The sequence below is a fragment of the Heteronotia binoei genome, chromosome 13, assembly GCF_032191835.1.
Source record: "Heteronotia binoei isolate CCM8104 ecotype False Entrance Well chromosome 13, APGP_CSIRO_Hbin_v1, whole genome shotgun sequence".
In the NCBI taxonomy this organism is placed as follows: Eukaryota; Metazoa; Chordata; class Lepidosauria; order Squamata; family Gekkonidae; genus Heteronotia; species Heteronotia binoei.
The window spans coordinates 43,636,939-43,653,159 of record NC_083235.1 but is presented as its reverse complement, the minus strand read 5'-3'; the positions used below and the strand labels follow the sequence as shown (position 1 = coordinate 43,653,159).

General features: G+C 44.0%; 1 protein-coding gene and 1 pseudogene across 4 annotated transcripts in view; both read right to left on the bottom strand.

Annotated features, from left to right (window-relative positions):
* The window catches only part of SCN8A (sodium voltage-gated channel alpha subunit 8), a 104,648-nt gene that overhangs the window by 56,015 nt on the left and 32,412 nt on the right, over nucleotides 1-16,221 (bottom strand). For all 4 annotated transcript variants that reach the window (XM_060252391.1, XM_060252393.1, XM_060252390.1 and 1 more), the window contains exons 6-10: nucleotides 15,189-15,410; nucleotides 13,891-13,954; nucleotides 12,318-12,459; nucleotides 9,109-9,315; nucleotides 6,521-6,808 (exon numbers count right to left, since the gene is read on the bottom strand). In XM_060252391.1, coding sequence (XP_060108374.1) covers nucleotides 6,521-6,808; nucleotides 9,109-9,315; nucleotides 12,318-12,459; nucleotides 13,891-13,954; nucleotides 15,189-15,410 — 923 coding nt within the window. The remainder of the gene's footprint in view (nucleotides 1-6,520; nucleotides 6,809-9,108; nucleotides 9,316-12,317; nucleotides 12,460-13,890; nucleotides 13,955-15,188; nucleotides 15,411-16,221) is intronic.
* The window catches only part of LOC132581233 (N6-adenosine-methyltransferase TMT1A-like), a 153,725-nt pseudogene that overhangs the window by 107,407 nt on the left and 30,097 nt on the right, over nucleotides 1-16,221 (bottom strand).

The following is a 16,221-nucleotide window of genomic DNA, read 5'->3' as shown; positions in this document are numbered from 1 at the left end:
AAACCAGCTGAATATCCCTGGGCCAAGGGAGGCCAGACTGAAAGCCACCCGGGACCGGGCCTTCTCTATTACTGCTCCACTACTGTGGAACCAACTCCCTGAGGAGGTGAGGGCCATACGATGTTTAGAGGGATTCCGTAGGGCCTGTAAGACCCACCTTTTCAAGATGGCCTTCAACTAGCGAAAAAATTAGTGAAAAAACTTGTGACAAAACTAGATATGCTGCTAGAAATGCTTTTATTCTTGAAATGTTTTTACTTCTGAAATTTATTGAAACTTGTTTATAACGCCATACTGTTATGTGAATTTTAATACTTTGTAATTGTTTTAACCGTGTTTTATAATTATAACTGATGTAATGTGTGTTTTATGTTGTGAGCCGCCCTGAGCCTGCTCCGGTGGGGAGGGCGGGATAGAAATAAAAAATTAAAAAAAAAATGCACAACAGTATTAAAGCTAATCAGGACAATGATGATTTCTGTATTTTGAATTGCTTTCCTCCCTGCAGAAAAAGTTCCAATTGCAGTCCTTTAAATTTAGCAGACTGAGGGAGAGGTTTATGGCTCAGAGGCAGCAAGGCCATATTGCAGCAAACTGATATGTCAAGCTTCTACTGTAGGGTCCCAGGTCTTACACGGCTGCCAGTGGGGGATGCTGGTCCTCCATGCAATTCTTTTAGTGCATGCTTTACATGCATGGTACAATGACATCACTCAGAAGTGATGTCATCACACCAGGGACATTGCATGGGGGACAATCTAGCACTTGGGGGATTCTATGGTTATATCATAGAGTTTTCTCCAAATACTAGCGCATTCCCTCATGCAATGTGGGGGGGAGGGCTCCCTCACCGGCCAGTTCCGTGGTGGTGGGTTGGAGGCCCCAGAATTGGTGGAAACCCTGCCCCCAGTGGGGGAATGGGAGCCCTGTTCTGCTGAGTCAGATAGGGTGGCCAGACCGTCCCGGTCACCCGGGAATGTCCCACTTCTGGGTCCTAATTCCCGCCTCCCGACCTGCCTATACCGGGACCATTACAAGTCCCGGTTTAGCCAGCGAGAGGAGCCGGGCATGGGCGGGGCCAGGAAGCGGGGGGAGGCTGCGCTGCTGCTGCCTCTTCTCCGTAGCTGCTCCTCTGAGATGGGCTCAGCCTGAGCCCATCTCGGAGGAGCAGCTGCGGAGAAGCGTGGCAAGCCCCGAATCTGGGTCCTTCTAGGACCCTGAGCAGCAATGCTGGAGGAGCAGGAGCAGGCCGGACTTGCGCCCCGCCCCTCCACTCCCTGCAGGGGCAAAGGCGGCATGCGTGGGCCTGCTTCACTTCTCCGCCCGGCCCCTCTGCTGTGCGGGCGGCAAGGGACATGCTGGGCCGGCCTCGGAGGAGAAGGAGGCGGCCGGAGGAGGAGGAGGCGGCATGGCTGCGGCGGAGGCGCGCTGGCCTTCCGAGCCAAGGACTTGGTAAGTCCGGGGGTGATGCGGAAGGTGGGAGGGGAGCTGTGCTGCGCTGGTAGCCGAGGGAGAGGCCCTCCTCGCCTTCCCTGCTGGCCCTAGGCTTCCCAACCCCCCCCCTTCATCCCCCGGTGGGTCTCCAGAAATCAGGAAGCGGGGTGGGGGTGGGGGCTGGAGGGGGGGAGAACATACCTGTAGGTGTAGCAGTTTGTAAAATGCCTGCCCCTTTAAGGCTGGCCTGGGCAGGAAGGAGGAAACAGGAAGGGCTTCGGAGAACGGCCCCTCCCTTTCTTTGCTTTCGTTTTTCACAGCAGGCAGAGGGAAGAAGACCAAGTGCGGTAGGTGTTTGTGTGTGTGTGTGAGAGGGAGGGGGCCCGGGGCAAGGAGGGGTGATTCCTTGGTATGGAGGCCCTTCCCCCCCTTTAGAAAGCGTGTGTGTGTGGGGGGGGGGAGGGAAATGTCTACTAGGCACTCTATTATTCCCTATGGAGAACAATTCCCATAGGGAATAATGGGGGATTGATCCGTGGGTATTGGGGGCTCTGGGGGGGCTATTTTTTGAGGTAGAGGCACCAAATTTTTAGTATAGCATCTAGTGCCTCTCCCCAAAATACCCCCCAAGTTTCAAAACGATTGGACCAGAGGGTCCAATTCTATGAGCCCCAAAAATGGTGCCCCTATCCTTAATTATTTCCTATGGAAGAAAGGCATTTTAAAAGGTGAGCTGTCCCTTTAAATGTGATGGCCAGAACTCCCTTGGAGTTCAATTATGCTTGTCACATCCTTGTTCTTGGCTCCACCCCCAATGTCTCCTGGTTCCACCCCCAAAGTCTCCTGGCTCTGCCCCCAAAGTCCCCAGATTTTTCTTCAATTGGACTTGGCAACCCTAGCTGGCCCGGCCTCCACAGGGTTTAAACTGGCACTGATATGAACTTTGGAACTGTACTCAGATCAGCTCTGATGCCTAGAAACTACCTCTGTGTGCTTGCTGTGTAATAGCACTCAGGATAGTCCTCTTCAAGCTTCAACATCCAAATTTCCAGGAATTTCCAACCCAGAGTTGGTAACCCTAGCTCTATCACAGATTTAGGAGGTCTTTGATTGCTGATTTAGGAGGTCTTTGATTGCTGGGGAGGGGGTCAGTAGTAGGAAGTACCCATACAGGGAGCACATACATTGAAGGTGGAGGTATTGTGACTCAATTCACACCCTACATTTTTTATAAACATGGCACTTAGGTATGCATTTTGCAGGGACAAATGTAGTCATATTCTAATATGTTAAATGTGCCTATTTGCAGTGTTTGGTTTAGCATTCCTTGTTAACTGAACTTTCCAGCACTTATGGTAGATGCATTTCTCTGATGCATAAAATACATATATGTTAGACAATAATTTACATGGAATTTCCATCTCATTATAAAACATTGGGTGTAATTTTGCATAACTAAAGGTAATGGATTGGGCATGCAATAAAAATCCCAGTTTTATTTGATCATTACTTAAGTCCTTTCTTTCATATTTGCATAGTGGCATGATAAGAGTTATAATTTGCTTTGTTTTAATTTAGTGTCAATAAAATTGATTCAGACATCTGTTTCCAAAACAGAAAAAAGTGTTGTTTTTCCAACATGAATTTTTAAAGTAAAAGATTGCCTGCTTCTTTTAAATTTTGCCCCAGAGGTTTTACTTTAAGAGCATATTCCTACAGCTGCAAACCTGGTAGAAATTTGCAAAGTCCCATCCACTCCAATTATCTAATTAACATTGACCAGAGTTTTAATATTGCTGCTTGGTAATTCCATTGGCCATTCCATCTAAGAATTGTACACAAATTTTAAGTCAGCAGCCAATATGGTATTCCTGCAGCACAGATTAGTAAAGCTGCAGTACTACAGTCCAAGCCCTCTGTTCACGACCTGAGTTTGATCCTGGCGGAAGCTGGGTTCAAGTAGCCAGCTCAAGGTTGGCTCAGCCTTCCATCCTTCCGAGGTCGGTAAAATGAGTACTTTCTGGGGGGAAAGTGTAGATGACTGGGGAAGGCAGTGGCAAACCACCCCGTAAAAAGTCTGCCATGAAAAACATTGTGATGTGATGTCACCACAGAGTCAGAAATTACTGTTTTGGAGAATTTGTACCAGTATACCATTAACGTACTACAGTAGCAATTTCTGAAGGTGTGTAAAGCGGAACTAAATTTATTGTGCTTGGAGCATGAGTAGATGGAAAAATTCAGTTGAAAAAAGGAGGCAAATAACAAGGAACATGTTCAGATACTTGATAGCTCACTATAGGAGCAAGGGAAGACATGTACTGAAAGTATATATAATACTGAAATCTGTTGGTTATCTTACAGAATGCAACTAATGGACATGTAGTTTTACTACTTGTGATTGTGGCTTTGGAATTACTGTCTAGAAAGCTCCATTAAGTTCTGTATGGTCAGTAACAATAATAAAGTTAAGCACTTTAAAATTAAGCATTGATGCATGCCATTTAAGACCATGCTTAACTATTTAATTGAAGTTAATAGGACTGAAGTGTTTAGCTCTGGCTAGATTGTGCAAATATATCAGTGTCTTTGCAAATGTTAAAATGCTTCCCAGCTATGGATCTCTTGATTAAGGGTATGCAAACCCCCTCCCCCCATATTTCTTGGTTCAGGTCTATAGGATTAAAAAAAATCCAGTATTTCTGAAAAATCCCAGATCCCAGTATCGGTATGGTATTTGGATCCTGGATTCTTCAGAAATCCCAATTTTTTCTGGGTCCAATAGACCCAAGAAGAAAAATATCTGTAGTTTTAAAAAAACCCGCCCTGACTCTGGGGCTTCTCCTTGCAGCATGGTTTAAATTGTGCTTAAAGAAAAACTGGCCCCAGGATCTGCTTGTGGCAAGGAAGGAGATCACTCCTTGCTGCACACTGACTTGGCTGGGAGTGCTTCTCCTGGAGAAGCTATCCCCAGGATCCTTCCTTCCTTCCTTCCTTCCTTCCTTCCTTCCTTCCTTCCTTCCGTGGCTCTCAAATATCCGATGTTCATGTCTTGCGGCTCTCAAACATCTGACCTTTATTCTGTGTTGCTCTTTTGTTAAGCAACTCTGGCCACCCCTGGAGTAGACAATACTGACTTTGGTGGACCCAAGCACTGATTCAGTGTAAGGGAGCTTTGTGTTTGTGTCTTCTGGTGCTTTCAGACATACCACCCAAATCCTTTCAGCAAAGGCCAGATAGGAGTTATGGGCAGTGTTTGCCTGCAGTGCAATTTTGTTCTCAAATCCTGTATTTACTTCATCAGTATATGGGATAAGGCACTTTCTCAACTGTGCTGCATAATGCAGCCTATTTATTTTGTCCTGTTTGCTCTGTTGGCTCTATCTGCGCCACCTTCATCACTTTCGGGGTGTGGATCCCCCAGTGGGGTGGTCTCCCGACTCCCTCCGCCGGCTGTTTCTGATAGCCCTGCGCCCCCTCTTTCATTTGATATGTGTCCCGTGCGGATGCCACCCTCCCGCCGGGAGATGCCGCAAAATGAGCCCCCTTGAGGCTTATGGCGGCAGGGCTTGGGGGAAGCGAGCTAGACTGCTGTTCTTTTGAGGGGTCATAGAGTGTTTCGAGCCCGTCCCTGTGGCATCGGTCCCATCGTTGTGGGGCCCAGGGGGCCGGCGCAGTGGCACGCTGAAGCAGCCTGTCGGTCACTTCCGGGTTCCTGTCCTGCATCTCGACCTGTGTTATTAGTGACAGGCTGCTTCGGCGTGCTGCTGCGCCGGCCCCCTGGGTCCCACAACGATGGGACCGATGCCACAGGGACGGGCTCGAAACACTCTATGACCCCTCAAAAGAACAGCAGTCTAGCTCGCTTCCCCCGAGCCCTGCCGCCATAAGCCTCAAGGGGGCTCATTTTGCGGCATCTCCCGGCGGGAGGGTGGCACCCGCACGGGACACATATCAAATGAAAGAGGGGCGCAGGGCTATCAGAAACAGCCGGCGGAGGGAGTCGGGAGCCCACCCCACTGGGGGATCCACACCCCGAAAGTGATGAAGGTGGCGCAGATAGAGCCAACAGAGCAAACAGGACAAAATAAATAGGCTGCATTATGCAGCACAGTTGAGAAAGTGCCTTATCCCATATACTGATGAAGTATATACAGGATTTGAGAGCAAAATTGTTTCCGGCGGTGATATTTGGGGGATTTTTGGGGACGTCACAGGAAGTGCTGTGAAGTCACTTCCTGTTTCCGGCAGTGGCATTTGGGGGAAATGATGTCATTTGGGGGAAGTGATGTCACAGGAAGTGATGTCACTTCCTGCTTCCGGCAGGTGGCGCAGGGGGGAAATGATGTCACAGGAAGTGATGTCACTTCCTGTTTCCGGCAGGTGGCGCGGGGGGGGGGGAATGATGTCACAGGAAGTGATGCCACTTCCTTTTCCCGGCGGTGGCATGACGTCACCGGAAGTGACGTCACTTCCTGTTTCCGGCGGCGCGCACGCTTCGCGCGCGCACCCCTACCTTCCCCCTCCCCAAGGTGTCCCTGGCTGGCCTTCAGACATTATGGCCACCCTAGAGTCAGATCATTAGTCTATCAAGGTCAGTATTGTCTGCTCTAATTGGCAGCAGCTCTCCAAGACCTCAGAAAGATGTTTTTCCCATCACTTGACCCTTTTAACAAGTGAGGCTAAGGATAGAACCTGGGACATTCTGCACGCTAATCAGATACTCCACCATCCAGCTATGACCCCACCCAGAATTTTTTTTGTAGAAAAAGCCCAGCAGGAACTCACTTGCATATTAGGCCACACCCCTGATGTCACCATTGTTTCACATAGGACTTTTTTGTAGGAGAGGCCCAGCAGGAATTCATTTGCATATTAGGCCACACCCATTGACACAAAGCCAGTTGGAACTGTGTTCCTGTGCGTTCAGAAAAAGTCCTGACCCCACCCCATATGTTCACAGAAGGCACCATGCAAAAAACATGAAGTGTCATTAGAGAGTATTTAGCATTAATCCAGCCCATCTTTTCTTTTGACAACTTCAGCCTAACATAAAATGGTATTTCATTTAATGAGAAAAATTTACCTGGTTCATGATGGAAAGCTTCCGCCCCAATCTGTTGTCTGGCAAGCGAAAGACCTTCCTCCTCATCCCATCTTCTGATTCTGACTTAAACACTTTTTCAACATCTCCCTTCTCTTCTCCTTCTGATAGCTCCTTTTGCTTCCGCTTCTTCCTCCTGTTTCGTCTTTCTTTGGCACTCTTGGAGCTGAGCTTGGAGAACTCTGAAGAGCTCTGAGACATCCTTCCTCCACCGTCATCTTCCACGGCATCTTCAGAAACTGTACCTGCTGAGGTGGCCATGGCAGCAGCCTGCAACAAAAGGAAAGGAAAAGAAGAACTTAACTCATGCTTCACTGCATGGCTTCTATATAATCTATACAGAAATAACATAATGAAACCCAAACTAACAAAGAGAAGCATAGTGAAGGCAGATATTAAGCCACTTTGAACTCATTCCTTACCACGTCTCAAAATATAGGAAAGCAATGATTTTATTGAGAGCCTTCATACATCAGACCTATATGGTATGGAAAAACACATATGTTCACTGTACTTACTTTCTTACTGAAACAACATAGCTTGGATCCACCAGAGCATTTTCAATGGTAGAAGAAAGACGACTTTCCCACCTCTTACCTCCCCCTGTAACTCAAAATGATGCTAAATGATGTTCTGGGGGGCAGTGTCCCACACACAAATAGTTTTAAGGACTGTTTTGGACTGAAATGGGAGGAGGTTAAGAAAGTCATCCTCCATGGCGAAAAATCTTTCTGTTCGTGGAAACACTATATTGGATCCATGCCTTTGGTGTAGCCTTCCTACAACTGCAGAATGCTAGAAGAAATCGGCACACTCAAGATATAATTTTATCTACAGATCTGCCACAAAGCACATTGGCCTGAATAAGAGATTAAGACCCACATTTTCCCCCTTCCCTATAAAGGAGCCTCCATTGTCTGTGGAGTAGCAATAGCAATTAAAATGAGACTATGGCTTCTTTCATATATTTTCTGGCTTAACATGCCAAGGAAATTGAAGGGGGCAGTGTGTGTTTTCAGGCAGTGAAGGATGTCTTTTTAATGCTTCCTTTCAACTTTGTTTTTTTAAACAAATAGACTAAAATTTAAGTGTCTCCTGCCCCTTCACAGAATTATGGCTTGGGCATCATAAGCCACTCCCTCTTCCCATTTGATTCAATTTAAAACAGAGTTCAGTTCCTCTTTCTTCCTCCCTTTTTCATTCAATGTTTTTAAGAGTACTTTGCTACTCTTTCACCACTGCGGAGGCTCTTGTGGTCCTTTTGCATGAAGAACCCATAAGTATAATGAGCCAGTGAAGCACAAATATCTTTTGACTGCCTCACTCCACCCTCATAAATCTGTCCTGACCAGTAGAGGAATGGCATCATAATAATCCTCTATCCAGTTAGGTCAATAATTCAGTACAGTGAGGATGTAACATTTCAGGGTTTTTTTTTAGCAGAATGTGGGCTAAGTCATAAGTCTTCTCTCTAACCTGCTTCATTTTTATAGGCAGGGAGTTTTTGACAATGAGGAACAGTGAGTGACAGCTGATAGAACTCACTCTCATTGGTGGACTTCTTTGAACTATCAAAAGACAGTGGCAGTTAGGCAGTTGGAAAAGTCAGTTACAGGGCTGAGGGAACCCACAGGGACAAAGCTTAGTGCACTCAAGTTTGTGTGAAACTGTGAAAGCAAAACATTAACCAGAAATATAGTCCAGTCATAAAATGCTAAACCAGTGACATTTGTGAAACCTTGAAAGAAAGTTAAGTAACACTGTATTTTGTAAAGCCAGTTACCTCTGCAGATGTTTTGTGTGCAAGTTTATATCTGTTCAACCCTAAACACCTATTTACATATCAAGCCCCTTCCCTGCCAGTTTGTTTTAATAAACTGACTTTTGTTTAATCCATCCCTATGCCTAATGAGCCATTTTCTGAAAGGGAATTTTTGAATACAGAAACAGTGAAAGGGGGATCGATTTTAGTGGAGTGCTGGTTAAATTGGTCATACCTGTCACATATTTGGTGGCAGTGGTTAGGATTCAAAATCCCCCCTTGTCACAGAGGGAAACAATTCTTCCTCCACCCTCTGCTTTAATCTGCACTATTAAAGGCTGTAGACCTTAGGTTGGTTTATTTGTAAAGAATATCAGTCTTTTCTCACAAATGTCTGATAGGTCAACCCTGGAATTTATTGCTTAGATTTTCATAACCTGAGCTGTATGTACAGTTTCTGCCCTGGCCATGGGATGGAGATGGGGGAAGAAAGTCTATAAACTGAATAAATCAAATCAAATCTACATAGGAAAATGACAAAGCATTAGGTTTGTCAACCTCCAGGTGGGGCTTGGAGAACTCTCAGAATTACAACTGACATCCAGGCTACAGAGATAAGTGCCCCAGGAAGAAATGGCAGTTCTGGAGAGTGGACTCTATGGCATTGTATCCCTGCTGAAGTCCTTGCTGTCCCCAAACCCTGCCCTCCTTAGGCTCTTCCTGCAAATCTCCAGGAATTTCCCAACCTGGAACAACCCTTACAAAGCACAAACACCAATTCCTTTGAAGAATGGGGAAAAGAATTAACCTGGGCTTCTTCCTGTTGTTTTTTCAGCTGTTCCAACATGGCTTTGAATTCTGCTTCCTTTTGCTCTGCCTCTTCCAGTGTGGCCTGGTTTTGCTCTTCATAAGCCATGGCCACCACAGCCAAAATCAAATTCACCAAATAGAATGACCCAACAAATATAACCAGGACAAAAAATATCATGTATGTTTTTCCTGCTGCTCTCAATGTCTGTGGAGAACAAAGAGATGATGGGTTATTGAGTTACACTTCACATACTAGTACACATGTTACCTTATGCTACCAGAAGATTCCCCCACAGCCTAAGAAACCAACCTCCAACATAGGTGGCACTTCTGCTGGAAGAAGATACACTTCTGCTGGAAGAAGTTGGAGAAAGGCTTTTTAGGCTGGAAAAAGACTTCATTCAAACACTGTTCAGTGGTTTGGCAGGATACAATTATGGTTGCCAACATCCAGGTGGGGTCTGGAGATCTCCTGCTATTACAATTAATCTCCAGACAAGCGAGATCAGTTTCCTTGGAGAAAATGGCTGTTTTGGAGGGTGGACTTGATAACTTTGTACCCAGTTGAGATTGTTCCCCTCCCCCAAAGCCTGCCCTCATCAGGTTCTACCCCCAAAATCTCCAGGTATTTCCACAGTCAGAGCTGGCAGCCCTAAATACAAGTCATTTAGTACAGATATGTATGTTATCCTTCTGTTTAGCACATTTTTATTCTACTGTTTTCCTGATGAGCCCAGGACAGTGTTGCAATTCTTCATTTTGTCACAGACTGCTCACTGGAGGGAGTTTGCCCATCGTCTTTTCCACAGGGTCTTTCATGCCTTAACTACAAATACCTCCTCTAGGTTTTACCACAGAGTTATTGCACTTACTCTAGTGTTCCTGTTCCTTATTTTTCCTCCCATTATAATTAATGTTCTTGAAAGATTACCTAGGATGATGATATACTCTCTGCTAATAGTCTTTTAATGCTCGCTGGTATACACTGCACTTTAGACAACAATACTAAATTAGCATCTAGGTATGTGGATATTATTGAATTTGTAATATTTCTTCATTCTAGAACATTTAACTTTGAATGATATTGTAATTGGTAAAATGCAGTGGCAGAATGAAAGTAACAAAACAAGCAATTTAGAAATAAAAAATAAAAGGCAAAAGTATTTCTAATACCTACCTCTTGAGTAACATGAATAGCAGTTTTTCAGACACAGGCTTAAACTTAACTTCTAGGCTCAAACACAGCATATTCACAACTGGATTGACCTAAGATGGACAGTATCTTTGCAATTTCTCACCATCTTCCAAAGGAAAAAGCCTTTTCAAATGCATCTTTTTAGGCCTCTGAGCCAATAAAGGCCATGAAGATCAAGCTTAATATTCCTAGAGGATTTAGAACTAACCAATGAGTAAGTAAGAAGTAGGGTTGCCAGGTCCTACCTGGCTCTGGGCGGGGTGATCCTAGCACACGCTTTGTGCATGTGTTGCAATGATGTCATCATGGGGGGGCACTCTAGCAATTTGAGTGAAAACTCAATGGCACCATAGGGTTTCTACCCAAATTGCTAGAGCATCCCCTGCACAATGTGCCTGGTGTGTTGATGGCACTTCTGGGTGATGTCATCGTGCCTGGCACATTGCACGCTATTGAGCTCTTTGGGGGCCAGCTCTATGCTGGTGAGTTGGGGGTCCCCAAACCAGAGGGAGGCTGGGAACCCTAGTTAGCAGTAAAGCTGGCCCTTGCAAGCAGTGAATTAATGCTGAAAAGTACATGGGGAAGGAAAAGAATAAGTATTCATCAGGTCAGAGATATGCTTTAACTACCATCACTTAAGAAGCCATTTATCAGTTGGATAATATATATATAGTTTTGGCAGAGAGTGTCTGGGATATAGTTCCCTGGGATACAAGTGCTATTTTCTAGAGGATGACTGATCAACTGTCTCAGGGTCAAACTATAGAAGGTGTGATAGAAGATGTCTAGCAATAAAATGGAGATTCTTTATCTTCTAAAAAGGAGGAGAGAATAATGAAAGCTGCTTTGGTTCCCACTATGGAGAAAGACCATTGTTTTCCTTAGTAGAGGCTGTGGAGATGGGGGTGGAGATGGAAAGTTGAAGACAGAGGGGCAGATAAAGGTAGGTTGGCTGTTGGGTTGGAAGGAGATAGGGTTGGCAACTCCGAGTTGGAAAATTCCTGGAGATTTGAGGGGTGGAGCATGGGAAGGGTGGGGTTTGAGGTGGGGACAGACATCAGATCAGTATAATGCCATGAACTCCACCTTCCAAACTAGCCATTTCCTCCATGAGAACTACCATTGCCGAGCTCCCGGTGAGGGCTGGAGATCACCCAAAATCACAACTGCTTTCTAGGAGATATAAATCAGTTCCCACGGAGAAAATGGTTGCTTTGGAGGGTGGAGTTTATGGCATTATACTCCACTGAGGTTGCTTCCCTCCCCAAGCTTCATCATCCCAAGACTCTAATGAGAGAGAAATAGAGATGGGGTGGGGGCAGAAAGAAAGAATTAGGTAGAATGAGAAAGGAAATGTGATGAGGTGGGGAGGCACACCCATTAAGAAAGAGTGATGGAGGGCAGAAAGAGAGAGGAAGTGACATGCATGGAGGAGAGAAAGTAAGAAAAGCAATGGCAGAAGGGAGAAAGAATGTGAGAGAGGTGGGGGAGAGGGGAGGAAGCAAAGGTGGGAGGAATGGGATAGCCGTCCTGCAAGTTTCTTGCAGATCCCCACTTGTAATATTCCAATATTTTCCTAACAATCATACTGATGTTCTTGTACATTTTCCCCACGGAAGACTTCTTCTCTCTATTGAGGAGAAAACAGTGCACATGCTCCCTTCTAACAATATGTATTGATAGAAATGTGTGAAAGCACCACCAATACTAAATATCTCGAACTTCTGAAGGTCAGAGCCAATTTTTTCCTCTTAACTGATAACAGGCAATTCAATGACAGACAATGCCCAACAAAAAACGAGTAATACTTTCTGTTTAAAAGCACTGATCTACATCTGCTGTTTTGTTGCTGACTCTTCTAGTGCTAAAAGATGCTTCTATATTTCTTCACAGGCAAATTGTATATAATGATGTTAAGATTCTTTTATATTCTTCACACCACCAGGAGGCTCTTGAAATTGTGCAAAGGAGAATAATCACAGGTAAGTAAAGGACAAGGCTGTAATACTTACTAACTGATACAAGTTTTCCCAAAAATCCTGAGTCATAAGGCGAAATAAGGCCAGGAAAGCCCAACTGAAAGTGTCGAAGCTGGTGTAGCCATAGTTTGGATTCCTCCCTGCTTTCATGCATGTATAACCCTCGGGACATTGGCTGCAGACAGGAGGGAAGAAGTTTCAGCATGTTGGCATGATAGGAGCATCAAACTCCAAAGAGGAAGATGGACCTCTTTCAGTAAGTCTGTGGAATCTGTACATTGACAAACTGATTTGCATTATCAGAGCAATTCTTTCACCTACACAATTGCATCTATGCAACTTTTGGGCATGTATACATAAACAGGGTGCATGTATCCAAAACACAGTGCATCGAAACAATTTACCAGCTTCGAAACAATTTACCAGCTTAGAGTTCAGTTCTGTTAGTGAACTCCACAGCAGAAGTCACAAGCTAGAGATCAAATGCTGATCAAGTGCCATATTCTTCAGCCACCAAATACAGAGCAACACATTCAACCAATCTCTTTCACAGTCCTGTTCTATATCTGAGCAACTGACCAAATAAGACAATTTACTGTACAATCCTAAACTGAGTTATATACCCTTCTAAACTGATTGAAGTCAGTGGTGTAATTCTGCTCTGGCTTGCACTGTTAGGATGCCAGATGTACAAATAAAGGTAAAAAAGGTAGTCCCCTGTGCAAGCACTGAATCATTACCAACCCATTGGGTGATGTCACATCACTGCATTTTCTTGGCAGACATTTATGGAGTGGTTGCCATTGCCTTCCCCAGTCATCCACACTTTATCCCCAGCAAGCTGGGTATGCATTTTACTGACCTCAGAAGGATGGAAGGCTGAGTCAACCTTCAAATGATTACCTGAACCCAGCTTCCTCTGGGATTGAACTAAGGTTGTGAGCACAGCTTGGATTGCAGTACTGCAGCTTACCACTCTGTACCACAGGGCTCGGTAGATGTATATATGCCAATGTACATATGTTATAAACATTGTCTACATGGGCAGAAGCTATACACATTGTGGAGGATTAGAATCTGAGTTGTCTGCCCCAGCCTTGAGCCTCCCTGATACCTTCAAACTGGACTTTGAGCTTGAGTCAGAAACTGAACACAGAGCCCAACATGTACAAGATTGATCGCATGAATCACACAGATTTTGAGGGACAAACTGTGTGTACGTGACCTACTTATGCAGGGCACTAAATGCACAGACTTACTCCAACATGGTGTCTATGCATAAACATATTTGAGGTGGGATGGGTACATGTGAGCCCTATTCTGTGAGGTTTGTAGTCTCAAAACTTGTTTGTAGGGGGCTAATAAGTTTCTATAATACAAAACACGAGGCTTACTCATAAAAAATGATAGATCTTCAAATAACCCAAGGTAAAAAGGCACAAGGTAAACAAATAGTTTTGCAAATGAAGCTATTTAAGTGTTTTTGGAACAGTATCCATCAATATTGATTTTTTTTCCTTTCCAATAGTGGTTTGTCAGATTGCCTACTGGAGATTTAAGAAAGAGGGAGAGGGAGCAAGAGATTACTTTTGAGTTGAGAACTTACCCTGCATCTGAGCTGTTCCCACATAACAAAGGATCAAGAAATCCAGGTAATGTGTAAAAATTTGCTACAGCAGGTAGAGAAAGGGAGAAAAGCAAGTAAGAATTGATCAAGCAATAAAGAATAACAGCACAAATATTGAGAATGTGAGCATACATCAAGAGAACTGCATTTCAACCACCTTACAGGCAAAGTCACAAAGGCGCTTTGGAACTCTGCCATTTCAGAATGCTGATGTGCAAGCAGCTGGAGGTGGAAGTGCATGTTAAATGACTGAATGATCTTGTATCTGTGGACTGTAGAATGTAGCTCTAGCTCTGTATAGATGGATCATTACACTCTTGACAGTTATTGCGATAGAATGGCATAGTTGCCCTCTTTTAATGACCTAAAGATCCTAGATAGGTTTTGCCCCCTGTTGTTTATTGTTCTTGTGGTCCTTAGACATACATACAAAAGGAAAATACAAACATACAAAGTTTCCAGAATTTTGGCATATTTAAATAAAGCATTTTAAAACAGTTTAAAATTTCATCTAAAATCTAGTAACTGTCTATTTTCTAACTATCTGCAGTTTCCATAACCTGAGTATCACAGGTTTCCCCCCTTTTGGACAGCACTTTGAAAGTGGAGCTATAGCTCACTGATACAGCATTTACTTTGCATAAAGAAAAGTTCCAGGTTCAGTCTCTAGTATCTTCATTGGAAAGGATCAAGTAGTGGGTAATGTGAAAAACCAGTATTTGAAACCCTGGAGAGCCACTGGCAGTCAGAGCAGATAATACTCTGAAAGACTCATACCGCTTTAACTCAGTACAAGGCAGCATCATGTGAAAGTCATTGACATGTATCCTAACACTGGTAGGGTAAAGTTTGGAGCACAGTTTGGAGCCTTCCTCCAATTTGCAGGAAGGCTGTTTAGACTGGAGATCTTTTCTCTGCATACATGCCATTATTTTGTTCATTAAAAATTAGAATGTTTTGGCAGTCCTGAATGGATGATTACTAAAGTGATATTGAATTTCCAGTGAACACTGGAGAGCAGCCCATTGGATGGATGTTCTTGAATTGGTTGTAAAAATGGCCCTGCGCTCAACTGATCTTAAGGACTGAGGCACAGGAGACTTTCCAAGCATAAAAAAGAGGCCAGTATTAATACATGAGACACATGGATGGTCAATGAAAAATATATTGGTCAAAACCTCTCTCTCCAGAGAATAACAATGATATTTGTGGCCATAAGGATGAACAAAAAAGTCTACAATAAGCATGGACCATGTACAGACGAGAAAAAAACCTACAAACGTTGTTGGAGTATTCTTCCCAGTCAAAGCCCTTAGTGCCATTTTCCAAGTAGGTCTCATTGAGGTCAATGGGCCAGATGACACACTTGTTCCTTAGATTCCCCATGAACAGCTGTAGCCCGATCAAAGCAAATACACTGAGGCAAAACACTGTCAAAATCATCACATCCGACAGCTTCTTCACAGACTGAATCAGGGCTCCCACGATAGTCTTCAAACCTAGGGAAAAGGAAAGTAGTGATAATACTCCTGCGCAATCTTAGGAAAAATTAGGCAGAATTATACAGGCTATCTATGTTGTCCCGACTATGGTGAAGCTAAGGAGAATTGATCATGGGCTTTGGTAGAATTTTGTCCTATGGAAGAAAGTCTTCAAGTCATGTATTCCAAGATTAGTCAAGTGAAGGCAAGCGTGGCTTGAGATTTTCATCCGGTATGTTAACATTTTAAAAAATGGTACAGTTGTGAAAAGGCATTTTTCAGAACTCTAGGGTAGAAAAATACCAGTGTGCACTCCATTGCCCCATTCTAGCAGACATTCCCTGTTAGATTATACAATAAGAACAGCACCCCTTTTGAGATAAAAATAAGTTTCTTTTTCAACACATGGAAGCTTTTGAAACTTTTTTTTGAAAAAAGAACCCCCCTTATCCCTTAATTAAAAATAAATAAGTTAAAAAGCTATGTCTCTTCCTCTGTTTAAATCCCTCAGATATTCTAAGAGTGGTATGATTCAGCAGTGTGGTACAAACATGTGGAAACTGTTTATATTAACTGATGATCTAAAATCCTTAAAAATGCAAAGAAGCTATATTGATTGGCAGGAAGAGAATAGGCCAGATTCATTAGCAGTTGCAGCTAAACACCTTTGCATCAATTCAATTAGACAGATCCATAAATGGAAAGAATGTGCAGGAGGAGGACTCTAGCATCCTAGCATCCAGGTGTGTGGGTGAATGCAGACATCTCCTTCATTCTCTCATACCTCCCTAGCCAATCGGCACTGTCAAAGCTGACTACAGTGTTCCTC